We start from the raw sequence: 14,104 nt of genomic DNA, 5'->3' as shown, positions 1-14,104 counted from the left end.
GCTCAATATCTGCGCCTGACTGACCAGCGCATGCTTACAATAAAGCATCTAACGGCTTGCCGTGATAAGAGGGTAAAGAAAAGTAAGCGTCGAATTAACTAAAGATAAATTTTGGGCAGCGCTGCCAGCAGTTATCACCAGAGTACTCAAAGGAAAACAATGAAAGAAAATAACAGACTTTACAGAATATATACTTCATTTTCCCTGACTGAAAATAACGGCTCTGTCGGGATCAGGGGCGGCCACCCCCAAGTCCAGAGATGGAAGATGTCGTTTCTAAGCCAAGATCCACCCCCCCAAAAAAAGCCTGAGCTGGAATGCAGTAAGCATGTCCCGTTGACTATGAAAAGACAAAGAAATGGTCAGGCTTCTAGTATCTGTATCAGGCCTTGCCAGATAACCATACTCAAGGTCCCAGACTCAGACCATAACAGTTCCATTAGAAAGTCATTAGCAGGCTCCAGTTCTGTGACATGATTTATTTAAAAAAACCTGTTCTTTTATCTTTACTATAGAGAGGGCTGTCTCACCCAAATCAATAAAAATTTCCACCCAGTGAAATACTACAACATGCAGGAAGTGGGCTTCCCCATTGCAAGCCATGAAAGATGAAACATCATGGGCACTGGGAGCCAGCGTGGTGTGGTGGTTAAGAGCGGGGGTTTGGAGCAGCAGACTCTGATCTGGAGAACTGGGTTTGATTCCCCACTCCTCCACATGAGCGGCAGAGGCTAATCTGGTGAACCGGGTTGGTTTCCCCACTCCTCCACATGAAGCCAGCTGGGTGACCTTGGGCTAGTCACACTCTCTCAGCCCCACCTACCTCACAGGGTTTTGTGGGGAGGGGAAGGGAAGGTTATTGCAAGCTGGTTTGAATCTCCCTTAAGTGGTAGAGAAAGTTGGCATATAAAAACCAACTCGTCTTCTTCACTGGCTGAGCACCAGCTTTCACAGCTTTGCAACATACTGGGGACACGTATAGTTCTGGATGACTATGGTGAACTCTGTTCGCAGAATTGCTGTCTCTCTCAGATTTGTCCTACCGCAGAACACATTACAGATTTCAAATATCTGTTCTACATTTTAGGACTAAATATCTGGACACAGAATATTTAGCATGCTGCAGAGTTATTCAAAATCGTGTACACAAAGGCAAGATGCAGCAGCACTGCTGAGTAAATGAAAAGCAAAATAATAGTAATAATAATAATAGTAATAATAATACTGTACCTGCAAACCCAATATATAGACCAGTGTTTTGTTTGTGATGGAAAACTGGCCTAGAATTTGTGTCACTTGAACTCTTGGAATGGAGCAATAAAATGGTATAAAAAGAGCAAATATAGGACCCAGGCTGTTGAGAAAGAAAACACAATAAAATTGGTGTCAATAGAATTATGAATGATATCTCTTTTTTCTCTTCAGATAAATGAATTCTGAATAATTCAGCATTTCTTATGGTCATTAAAAACATTAAACACTGTGTCTAGGTATTAACTCCAGAATTTCAGGAATCACAAGAGGCTTCTTTTTTTTCAAATCAGCACTAGAAATGTGCTTGAAACAGGCACATCAGTTTGAAAACTTGCCATACCTAAGAGGTTTCTATTTGCCAGGCAAAGAACGATAAGGACAAAATCTGGCCACCCTGACCCTTCACTTGGCGCCTACCCATTGAGAGAAAGATAGATGGAAAAAGAGATTTCCCTAGCTCTCATCCCCATTTCATAGGCACAACTGGTCAAGCTGGATTGTGACCAAGAGACAGTATGTAGCAAAACAATGTAATACAGGGGTGTCAAACATACAGTCTGTGGGTCGGATTCGGCCCCCTGACAGATCAGGCCCGCGAGTCAGCCGAGGCACCCCCACACACACACCTCTCGATCTATGCTGGTGAGGCATGGCCTGGCCTGGCCAAGTGACATTTATGTCATATATGGCTCCCGTAACAAATAAGTTCGACACCCCTTATGTAATACACAGTGTTTTCTCTGGAATTATGTGGTTTCTCAAACTCAAGAAGTAGCATAGAATCTTAGTGACAGGTAAGGACCAAACATTTCACTTAGTATACACTCCTTAAAGCTCACGTGGCATATCTAGTAAACTTTCCAACTGGTTCCAGAAAACAGGTGCAGTGCACAAAGCCTCAATGGTTCTCCAAGTAGTCCACCATTTTGGTTTTTCAATTTCAGTAGTGCCATCATCCTCATAGGGCAAATGTTCAGAACGTTTTCCTTGCGGTTCCAACTATTAAAGCCTTGCGTGAACAGGTTTCATCACTTACGGCACGTAGAATTCTCACAGAGCAATCTAACCATCTCCTTAAACTGAGTCAGCGTGTCAACACACTCTGTGCTTTCAGGGTTTGGCAATGCCTATTTCTTGTTAAGCAAAATGTTTATTGGGGGGTATGGAGGACTGCAGCAAAGCTGCTAGATGGCAAATAACAAGTCTTTATGTGGGTTACTGTGCCTGCTGAAGGAAATTAGGTTTGGTCTACACATGAAGCCAAAAAAAAAAGACCCTGCAAAGAGCCCTCCCGGATGAGGTTAAGGGTCCATCTAGTGCAACATGCTGTTTTTATCAGTGAACAGAGAGGCTTCCAGGAAAGCCACAAGCAGGCATGAAAGTCCTTCCCCATTGTTTGCTGCCCAGTCACCGGTACTCAAAAGATACACTTCATCTTAACACAGAGGTATCTAACAGAAGTTGGCAGACCTACCCTCCATGTATTTCTGTAACTTCCTTTTAACGTCATCTATGCCAGCGGCCGCAGCCACCGCAGCTTGTGGAGGTAAACTGTGCAAGTTAATTATGAGTTGTATGATGCAACACTTTCTTCCCTCTGTTGTGATTCTGTTGCCATTCAATTTCATTGGTTGGCACTGAAGTCTATTATGATGTAAAGAATCCCCCTCCCACTTTCTCTGAATTATAAGTTCTATAAAGCGCTACATTAAAACAAAAAACACACTTGCCTTTCCTTTTGGAAAAAAGAGCTGCACTAACAATCATCTTTTTTACCTTTTCCCACTCTATAATATTATTTTTGATCGTCCCTCTCTCTCAACATCAGCGACTTTGCAAGGTGACTAGATAGACAGCAAAGCAACTAGACCTGTACACAGTATTCTCTTTTCTGCATAGCCAAAATGTTCCCCCAGCTCCTCAGATTAAAATCATTCCTCATGTCATTGCTATATGCACTGAGAAGCCATAGCTCTGCCAATCTAACTAGTCCTACATATGAACATATGAAGCTGCCTTCTACTGAATCAGATCCTTGGTCTATCAAAGTCAGTACTGTCTACTTTGACCGGCAGCGGCTCTCCAGGGTCTCAGACAGAGATCTTTCACCTCACCAATTTGCCTAGTCCCTTTAACTGGAGATGCTGGGGATTGAACGTGGGACCTTCTGCATGCCAAGAAGATGCTCTACCACTCAGCCACAGCTACCTTGGAGGTTCAACGGTCTAAACACTACCTTTTATATGCCGATTAGGCGCATCAGCATCTTGCCTAATAACTAGGGTTGCTAACCTCCAGGTACTAACTGGAGATCTCCTGCTATTACAACTGATCTCCAGCCGATAGAGATCAGTTCACCTGGAGAAAATGGCCGGTTTGGCAATTGGATTCTATGGCATTGAAGCCCCTCCCCTCCCCAAAGGCGCCGCCCAAAAAACCTCCTGCCAGTGGCGAAGAGGGACCTGGCAACCCTACTAACAACATACATTTGGCTTCTAGGAACTGCTTAGCACCAAAGCTCTGGAACTCTTTCCCCAGGGAGATACGTCTGTCCCCCTTCTATTGCTGTCTTCCACCAGCGGGTGAAGACTTTTTTTGTTTCGTTTGGCATTCCCTCAATGATCCCTCCCTCCTAACCAACGTTTTATATTTTGCATATATTTTAACCATTCTATAAGGTATTTTAGCTCTGGTTTTTTTTAACTCTTGAAAGTTGTTTTAATGAGGTATGTTTGGGAGGGGGGGTTGTTTTACTGGTTTTATAAGGTATATTTTATGTTTTAAACTATTAGTTGTCTTGGCGGTCCTTATAAGGGCGGAAAGGCGGGATATACATTTTGTAAGTAAATACATAAAGTAAATAAACCATAAGCACTGACTCCTCCCCCACAATATCTACCAGTCCATCTAGACCAGTGGTTCCCAAACTTTTTGGGTCACCACCCCCTTGGTTCCACAAACTCAACCCCAGCGCCCCCTACCCTATCCAACAACACAGTTGAAGGAGCCCCCCTCTAGTGCTTCCTGCTGCCCCCTTGCCTCATAGTGCTCCCCTAGGTAATCCCACCGCCCCCTAGGGGGTGGTACTGCCCACTTTGGGAACCACTGATCTAGACAGCATGCAACATTTACCACCTTTGCACTAGGCAAGCAACTCACCAGTCATCACGCTCACCACAATCTCTGTTCCTAATTAGCAAAATCTCCACTGCCAGGATAGCCCCCTTTCACCGCTCCTCCCACCACCAGAAGCACATCCTCTGCATGGGTGGGAGGCATCTGATAAACAGGTCTCCTCTAAAGGACCACTAGTGGATGCTCTCCAGCCCCTGAGGAACCCCCCCTTACTCTGCAAGAACAGAAAAACTATCAGAATAAGAGCAGGATGACTCCTCACTCTTCTGAAGGTCTCATACATATATCTCTACTTTTCCAGGTTATCACCATGACCTCATAGGAACTTGTTCTCTAACAGCATTTCATTGACCCACAATTTCTAACTAGCATTAAGGTCACACACGTGCAAAAACCACAAGATAGCTCCCTTGCCTTTTTGTTGCCTTATAGTTTCATTTCTGGCTTAATGTGTTTTTTTGTTTTGCTTTCCCATGAAGACCTGTGACGTTTGTGTTTAAGCTTACTACAGTGGGGGAAACAGCATCTATAATGAAGAAGAAGAAGAATAAGAAGATTTGGTTTTATATGTGCCGACTTTCTCTACCACTTAAGGAAGATTCAAACCGGCTTACAATCACCCTTCCCTTCCCCTCCCCACAACAGACACCTTGTGAGGTAGGTGGGGTTGAGAGAGTTTGGAGAGAACTGTGACTAGCCCAAGATCACCTAGCAGGCTTCATGTGTAGGGGTGGGGAAACCACCTCGGTTCGCCAGATGAGAGTCTCCTGCTCCAAACCACCGCTCTTAACCACTACACCACGCTGGCTCTCTTGAGAAGGCAGACTTCTGAAGTGGGTGAGTAGACTTGAACTATTTTAAAATGTTATTTTAATGAACCTGTATAAAAAATGCCTGTCTGTGCCTGTCGACTTATATCCCCCCTCAAAATATGACCCCTTCTACTACTTTAAGGCTATACTGCGTCATTGGGTTGCATGAGTACTATTTTACAGTGACAGGCAGGGATCAAGGGTAGAGTGGGAAAAGGTGTCACTGCAGCTCTTCTTAGAATCTTTGATTTCATGATTAATTCCAAAAGACCGTCGGAACAGCAGTCTTCTTCATGATCAGCAGGCTCACATAATGTATCTGCGCATGGGGCTGCAGTATTTCAAACTGCATGTGGAAGTTCAAATACTGAATGCTCCTTCCTGTACAATTCTCCCTGGAGATTCAAAACTGACAAACCAGGAAGGAGGTGAAGGCTATTGGAGGCAGCATTTAAAGAACAGAACAGTAAGAAATACACAGTGGGGTTGCAGACTGTATTTTGGCTCTAAAAGCAGTTTCATGTGCATTTTTTATCATGTTTATCTAAACGCAGCTTTTTGCATGCATGACACTCCCTAGCACATTTTTCACTGGCATTACCACACTTGTGTGAAACAGGCATTCTGAATATAGGCTCATATACAGGTTGAGCATCCCTTATCCGGACATCCGATATCCGGGCTGATCCAAAAACCAGACCTTTTGAGCCGGCACGCAGGCATTACTCACAGGCCCTCAGCAGTGCCGTTGATGGTTCAGTGTACACAAAATTATTTAAAATATTGTTTAAACTTATACTCAGGCTATGTGTATAAAGTATATATAAAACATAAATGAATTCGTGCTTAGACGTGGGACCCATCACCAACGTATCTCATTATTAGGGTTGCCAGGTCCCTCTTCGCCACCGGCGGGAGATTTTTGGGGTGGAGCCTGAGGAGGGCAGGGTTTGGGGAGTGGAGGGACATCATTGCCATAGACTTCAATTGCCAAAGCGGCCATTTTTCTCCAGGTGATCTGATCTCTATCGACTGGAGATCAGTTGAATTAGCAGGAGATCTCCTGCTACTACCTGGCAGTTGGCAACCCTACTCATTATGTATATGCAAAAATTCCAAAATATTCCAAAATACAGACAGATCCAAAATACAGACCACTTCTGGTCCCAAGCAGCCCGGATAAGAGATACTCAACCTTCATACAGAGAAAAACACCACACGCATTATAAACAGTAGATGTTGTCATGGTAAATACATGTTCATACCCATGCTAACATGCAATATTTTTCCATGATTTTTTTAATACTCAGAGATTTTATTACTGTTTAAAATTGCAATGTTGTAGAATGTTCAGCTTTTAAAAGCCAGTTTTTAAAAAAACCGCACCCTGCACAGGCACCTGTCAGTAACTGTTTGAATAAATCATACTTAATTCTAAGATTTACAACTCATGGGTTACTATTCTTGTTGACTGTGTGGAATTTACTCATGCAAAATCCCCCCACACACACACACACCACCATTCCAGAAATGATTTGGGGAAATAAAACTTGCAGATAGTGATACCCTAGGTAATTTCCTCTAGAATGACCCTCTAGCATACACTGCTTTTTAGGCTACATCTACATTATCGTAGACACAGTGCTTTAAAAAAAGAAGAAGAAGAAGAAACCTCAAACATTTTGTCTGTGGAAGTTTCTGCCCCTAAAAAGAAAATCCAGGCAGTACGGAATACATCAGGACAGTCCCTCAGAAATAAAAAGACTACAGACAGCAATCCTAAGCACGTCTACTTAAAATTCTACTGAGGTATCTTCAACTGGGCTTACCCCCAGGATGGTGTTTTTAGGGCTGCGCTATTCATTTCTCCATTCTTTGCCAGAGAATCCCACATGTCTCTTAAGATATCGATATCTTAACTACCTTCAAACACAGTGGGTAGCCGTGTTAGTCTGTCTGCAGTAGTAGAAAAGAGCAAGAGTCCAGCAGCACCTTAAAGCCTAACAAAAATATTTTCTGGCAGATACTTTCTACTTAAATACTTTCTACTTAAAGACAGATGGATTCACATTCTAGCTGTATCTGAAGAAGTGAGCTGTGGCTCACGAAAGCTCATACCCTGCCAGAAAATATTTTTGTTAGGCTTTAAGGTGCTACTGGACTCTTGCTCTTTTCTACTACCTTCAAACACCATATCACAGCCTATTTCCCACCTCCCTCGCTATTCAATAGAACTTTGTTTCCAGGTTTAAATGATAGATAAATCTCAGAACTCCTGTGGCTGTTGCCATTGTGTAGCTTTCTCCTCTAATTAGTCATATTCCAAAAAATATTATTTAAAGCATTTGAACCTTGCGCTCCATATAATATATTTATTTACTTCATTTATACCCCACCTTTCTCCCCAGTGGGGGCCCAAAGCGGCTTAACCCCATTCCCCTCTCCTCCTTTTTATCCTCACAACACCCCTGTGACGTAGTTAGGCTGAGAGGGTGTGACCGGCCCAAGGTCATGCAGCAAGCTTCCATGGAAGAATGGGGATTCAAATATGGCTCTCCCAGATCCTAGTCTGACACTCTAACCCATGGGAGTCAAACATAAGGCCCGAGGGCCGGATCTGGCCCCTTGACAGCTCTTATCCAGCCCGCGAGCCAGCCGAGGCAGCCAGCCCCACCGTACTCTCAATCTGGGCTGGCGAGGCATGGCCGGCCTGACCAAGTGACATTTACAGTGCCGGATTTACGTATAAGCTAAACAAGCTATAGCTTAGGGCCCCACTCTCTTGGGCCCCCCCAAAAAAAATTTAAAGAAAAAAAACCTGGATGTTATAACGTATTTTGTTATGTGCAAATGGCTTTAGATACCTAAATTACCATATAGCATATATTCAACACAAAAAAACAGCGACAATTTGTTGTTGACAAAGGACAGCGGGACATATAAAGAGCCCCGTTACCTTCAATAGCTTAGGGCCTCATCAAACCTAAATCCGGCCCTGAACATTTATGACATATCCAGCCCTTGTAACAACTGAGTTCGACACCCCTGCTCTAACCACTACACCATGTCGGAGTGTGTGTATACATGTATATCTGAGATATGTGTAAAATACAGCAATACAAACATCACAATTTAAAGAGGTACAAAAAAGCTGCTTTAAAAACTAACACACACACACACCCCAAAAAAAACAGCACTGAGGAGATAATTTTCAAAATCAGAGATTCACCCTTAACCCACATATCAACCAGTAGCAAAAAAGCAAGCTATATCTGTTAATATGTTCACGGAAGGAAAATTACCCAAATGCTTGAGAAGATTAAAATGGCACCTAAAGGACTGCAAATTTTGTGCCAGGCAAACTTTTGTGGGGAGTTTAATAATCATGGTGCCACTACAGAGAAGGCCGACTGGGCCACGGTCTGAGGGGGACCTCAGAGTAAGGCCTGTGAAGATGACCTCCACTGGAAAGTAGGTGATCTTTCAGATACAAGGCCCAGATTTTATCTTTTATTTGAACTGGAGAGATTTATGGAGGTTGATATGGAGAGTTTACAGAGACATAAAGGGGGAATTATATTCCTACAGCAGCTATACTATTTATACTCTTACAGAAACAAATAACTATTTTTAAAAAAACACATATCACAGAAACTCAGTTGTGGTGATTTGTTACTTTAAGCCCTTTATGATGTGACAATTATCATAGAATCATAGAGTTGGAAGGGACCACCCGGGTCAAATTATAATATTATTAAAAGTGTATTTATTATATCATAAGAAATTATAATATTATTAGATAAATTATAATATTATTAGAAGTGCATTTGTATTTTAAGCCATCTCTTTCATTTTGGAACACTGTCCAGAAGTCGACCAAGGCCTGATTCATACGTCATCATGGCAGCATACAATCTCACACCAGAAACATGGGGATGGATTTAGTGGGCTGAACATGGTTCCTTCCTATGGCAGCGCCCAGACAACACCTCAATGTGAAAGGACTAAGTAATTTATCTCACCCATGTCCATCCTCCAGCTAGATGTCATCAGAGAAGCAAGGAAATTAACAAGGAGAAGCAGTGAACAACTGAACCATCAGAACCAAGCCAATGTGGCAGCATATTAATTAAGCCTAAGAAATCAATCTAGAACTGGGCAAAGGGTCTTACGTTGCAAAGCTATTTGGCTTGCTGTCTCAATATCAACTCACAGAACCATCTATAGCAGGGGTGTCAAACATAAGGCCCGGGGGCTGGATTTGGCCCCTTGACAGCTCTTATCCAACCTGGGAGCCAGCCGAGGCAGCAACCTGTCCCTGCCCCCAGTCCCAATCTGGGCTGACGAGGCATGACCCAGACCAAGTGATATTTATGTCATATCCGGCCCTCGTAACTAATGCGTTCGACACCCCTGATCTATAGTATGTATATAGCTTTACAATTGAGTTTGTTTGGAGGAGCAGAATGGGAAGGTTCTGTCTTTCTTGGATGGGACAAGAATTTATTGGACTTGTGGCAGCATAAGGAGATCCTCACCTTACTTGTCAGAGCTCATTCACAGGATCGGTCCAACAGATCCATGCAGAATCAGTCTTTGGTAAAATGCTAACACTTTTCAAGTTTACTCCAGTAACAAACTGCACCTGGAAGTTTTTTTTTTTAATGAAGTTTCAGTTTATAAAAGCCACAGATATATTTTTGAAGGTTCTTGAATGAGCTGCTGGACTTGCCCCTTCTTTCAAAAAGAGGCACAAAGAAAGTAAACAGATATTCTCACTTCCCATAAAAATTTAGGTAGAATTCAGATAAAGGGAGGGGAAATGCCACCAACTCCATAAAAGGACAGTCTGACATAATCACTCATAAAAACAATGTGCAAAGGGGAAACTATCGCATATGCAATGTGTGGCAATATATTCACAGCACAGAGGACTTACTAAGCTACTGATACGTAAGTAGAGAATGCTTTCTTTTCTTTTTCTTTTTTAAATTCGTTTCAAACAGGCTATCAGCATTGTTGCACTTCAGGGAGTCAAATTTTTCTAAAGTAGCTGAGAAGGGGCGCTCTTTTAGGCAGAAGAAATGACAGAAAAAAATATTTATGGCACTACTCGGTATCCAAAATAGGACTGCACTTAGCTCTTGTCTTTCAATGACAAAACTATTTTTTTGGTAATACATCAACTGTTTAAAAATACAAAAAAGCACTGAATAATACCGCTACTTTAAGCAAGCACTTTATTCTTCTAACAACAAAACTCTGCAGTACTGAAGCCAGTACGACTTCTTTAATAAAATATGCTGCACAGCTGAGCCAATGAGAAGCTTTTGGTGGTCTTATACTTTCAGAAAATACCTGAATTAAAACAGTGGTAGCAAATTAAGATCTGATTTAGGACAAATGTTAATAGCAGGCACTTACAGAATATGATATACTATTGAGCTCTTACTGTTTGTGTTTAAAGATTGTGATGGTTTTACATTTTCCCTTTGACAAATATTTTCTCTTAAAAAAACATTTCATTAGGCTTTTATTCCCTCCGCTACTTCACCTATGCTTGTTGAGTTTCCAACATTTAGATGCTTTAGAGAGCCCTCTCACTATTCTTATGAGTACAACCCAATCACTGCATGTTTACTTAAACCCCATTGAGTTGAATGAATGCGGTTGACTCCCTAGTAAATAAGCTTAGACTGCAACCTTACAGTGAAAGCCTATGAACACTTACTCAGAAGTAAACCTTACAGACATCAATGTGACTTATTTGCAAATAAGTCACCAGAGAACTGCAGCCGCAGGGAATAATCTTAAGCAGGATTCAGAAGGGAGACTCGTTTTATTCAACTGAACTTACTTCCCAGAAAGTGTTCTTAGGTTTGGAGCCTTAGTAATGTCAATAAATTTGTAGAATATGCTGTTATTTACATTAAAACCAAGAGGTCCAAATTTACAGCATTGTCAGTGAGGCAACAAGGAACTGCTGATGGCAATGTCAATTATTACAACAACGTTGTGTTCCCAGTACCAAGACTTAACAGCATCCAAATCAAGACAATTCAGTCTTTTCTGTCAACTGCAAATTGGGGATCTTTCACAGTTACTGATTATTTCCAAATAATACAGACTGCACCAAAAGTGTTTTTGGCAGCCAAAACTGCCTTTGTGGACTTAGTCTGACATTCATGTTTGTAGTTACAGCGGTGTATCTTTTAAGCAATAACGGCACCACAAGAGCAGGTAGTTAAGTGTACTTGCAAACTACATTAGTACAGAAGGTAATTGTGATCAGTCAGCATTAATGTTGCGTGTGTGAAGTGCCGTCAAGTTGCAGCCGACTCATGGTGACCCCAGCAAGGGGTTTTCAAGGCAAGAGAGAAGCAGAGGTGGTTTGCCATTGCCTGCCTCTGCAGAGTCATCCTTGGTGGTCTCCCATCCAAGTACCGACCCTGCTTAGCTTCCGAGATCTGACAAGATCGGGCTATACCATGTCGCCTTCCCCATGTTCCCCCTCCCAGACAATTATTAGATTTTTTTCTCACTGCAGTCTTAAATGTTTCCATCGGCGTAGCTTTCTTTCAATTTATGTCAGCAGATCACCGAAGGTTTCCTAACTTTTCACAAGTGGTCCCACCGATTTTAAAAAGTTTGTGTAACAAAGTAGAAATGGGTGCCGGTTGTGTATTACCTCCTTTTATAGTGAGCTTTGGGCTGTTCAAGAAGATTAAGACCAAAAAACTTTTCTTATGACCGTCAACATATTTAATGAAGAAACAAAGTTGTTAATTGCCTTGTCCATCCCACTACAGTCATAGCTACCTACCTGTGTATGTCCCTCTTGATACTACAAAAGAATCCTTAATGCCACAAAAGAAAGCAGCACCATACAAGAGCTCCAATCAAAATTCCCCTAGTTTTTCAAAAGAAGAGGAGGGGGAACTCTGAAGAGATGGGGATTGCCAGGAACTGCAGCAACAAAGGTCAGGGTCATGGCCAGGATTCAGAGAATGGTAGGGCTAGGATCCAATCAGCTTTTCTGAAGATGAAAAAAGGCAGGAGGGGTTCCTTTGATAGCCCAAAAGTACTCTGCTGGGAATCATGGGAGTTGCGTGTACAAAAAGCCATGTGGGATGGCAGCTGTTGCAAAGAGGGGTCGGGGCAGGATTAAATGAAAAAGCTGGCAGGATCCAACCCACAGAAAAGCTCCATTTGAAGAATGGATCTTTCCCACCTCCCCCTTCCTGCTGCACCCCCCAGTGACTGCTGAAAAGTTGCTCCTGAGGGTATGGTGCTGCTTTCTTGTATGGTGCTGCTTTCTTTTGTAGCATCAAGAGGGACATACACAGGTAGGTAGATGTAACTGTAGTGGGCTGGACAAGACAATTTACAACTTTGTTTCTTCATCTTTCACAGAAAGTAGGTGATGTGAAAGACCTCTGCCTGAGACCCTGGAGAGCCGCTGCCAGTCTGAGTAGACAATACTGACTTTGATGGACCAAGGGTCTGATTCAGTAGAAGGCAGCTTCATGTGTCTGTGTACATTAAATATGTTGACAGTCATAGGAAAAGTGTTTTGGCTTTAATCTGCTTCTTGAACAGTCCCAAGATTGCAGCTGGAGTTCATCATCTGTGGAGTCCAGATCCCCCTGCCCCACACCCAGTTGTGCAGGTGGAAGTGCTTTAAACTTATGCGCTGTGTGCAAATCCAACTTCATATTCTTTGCGGGTACACATGATCCCACATCATGCAGCACACAGATACTGTGCATTAACAATTTAATGTGCCCACCCTCTTCCTGAATTCTGATAACTTTCTTCTGCTTTACTAACTAGGTCAGCTTACTGTCTGCACTTGAAAAATTAAAACAGAGGTACTTCCCTTTACTAAAGTGTTTCTTTATTGTAGATTAATTTTGGTAAGTCTGTAAAAGAATAGCACGTTACTGGGGTGTATCTAGGGTTGCCAGGTGGCGGGAGGTTTTTGGAGCCTACAGAGTGCAGGGTTTAGGGAAGGAAAGGGTCTTCAATGCCATATCCAATTGCCAAAGAAGCCATTTTCTCCAGGTGAACTGATCTCTAATGGCTGGAGATCAGTTATAATAGCAGGAGATTTCCAGCTAGTACCTGGAGGTTGGCAACCCTCGGTGTATCCTAGCCTGATCCTACCACTCCACTAGGAAGTCTAAAGCCCTCCTCCCAAGCCATGTCAGTTGGAGGAAGTCTCTGTAGGTTGGAGGAAGGGTTGAAGGAAGGTTGAATCCACTCCACTGCCTTTAATTTGGCAGAATACAGAATGGAATCAGGTTGTTTATTTATTAGTTACATTTATGCTCTCCTTGGGTTCCACCTTTCTTCCTCAAGGCAGCTTACACAGGAGTCTGCTGGAGATCTTCCATCCAGCCATTAAGGAGACCCAGACTTGCTTGGCTTTGCCAAGGACTCGACTGGAAGTCACATGAGCAGCACCTATTAAAAAAGGTAAAAGTAGTCCCCTGTGCCAGCACCGGGTCATTACTGACCCATGGGGTGATGTCACAACCCGACGTTTACTAGACAGACTATGTTTACAGGGTGGTTTGCCGTTGCCTTCCCCAGTCGTCTACTTAACCCCCAGCAAGCTGGGTACTTTTGCCAATCTCGGAAGGATGGAAGGCTGAGTCAACCTTGAGCCGGCTACCTGAAACCGACTCCCGTCGGAATCAAATTCAGGTCATGAGCAGAGCTTTTGACTGCAGTACTGCATCTTGCCACTATGCCCCATGGGGCTCTTCGCATCTATTAGAATGCATATATGCCAGGGACCCACCTGCAGATGCTTGCTCCTGTGTGCATAGGATTTAGGGTTGCCACCTCCAGGCTGGGAAATTCCTGGAGATTTGGGGGTGCAGCCTGCGGACAGTGGG

The 14,104-nt window shown here is 42.9% G+C and overlaps 1 protein-coding gene across 1 annotated transcript in view; it reads right to left on the bottom strand.

Annotated features, from left to right (window-relative positions):
* UBAC2 (UBA domain containing 2) overlaps nt 1-14,104 on the bottom strand; it is a 92,053-nt gene that overhangs the window by 34,930 nt on the left and 43,019 nt on the right. The window contains exon 5 of the mRNA XM_056861835.1: nt 1,231-1,354. Coding sequence (XP_056717813.1) covers nt 1,231-1,354 — 124 coding nt within the window. The remainder of the gene's footprint in view (nt 1-1,230; nt 1,355-14,104) is intronic.

The sequence above is a fragment of the Euleptes europaea genome, chromosome 16, assembly GCF_029931775.1.
Source record: "Euleptes europaea isolate rEulEur1 chromosome 16, rEulEur1.hap1, whole genome shotgun sequence".
Taxonomy (NCBI): domain Eukaryota; kingdom Metazoa; phylum Chordata; class Lepidosauria; order Squamata; family Sphaerodactylidae; genus Euleptes; species Euleptes europaea.
The sequence above is the reverse complement of the archived record's forward strand: the minus strand, read 5'-3'. Positions and strand labels throughout refer to the sequence as shown.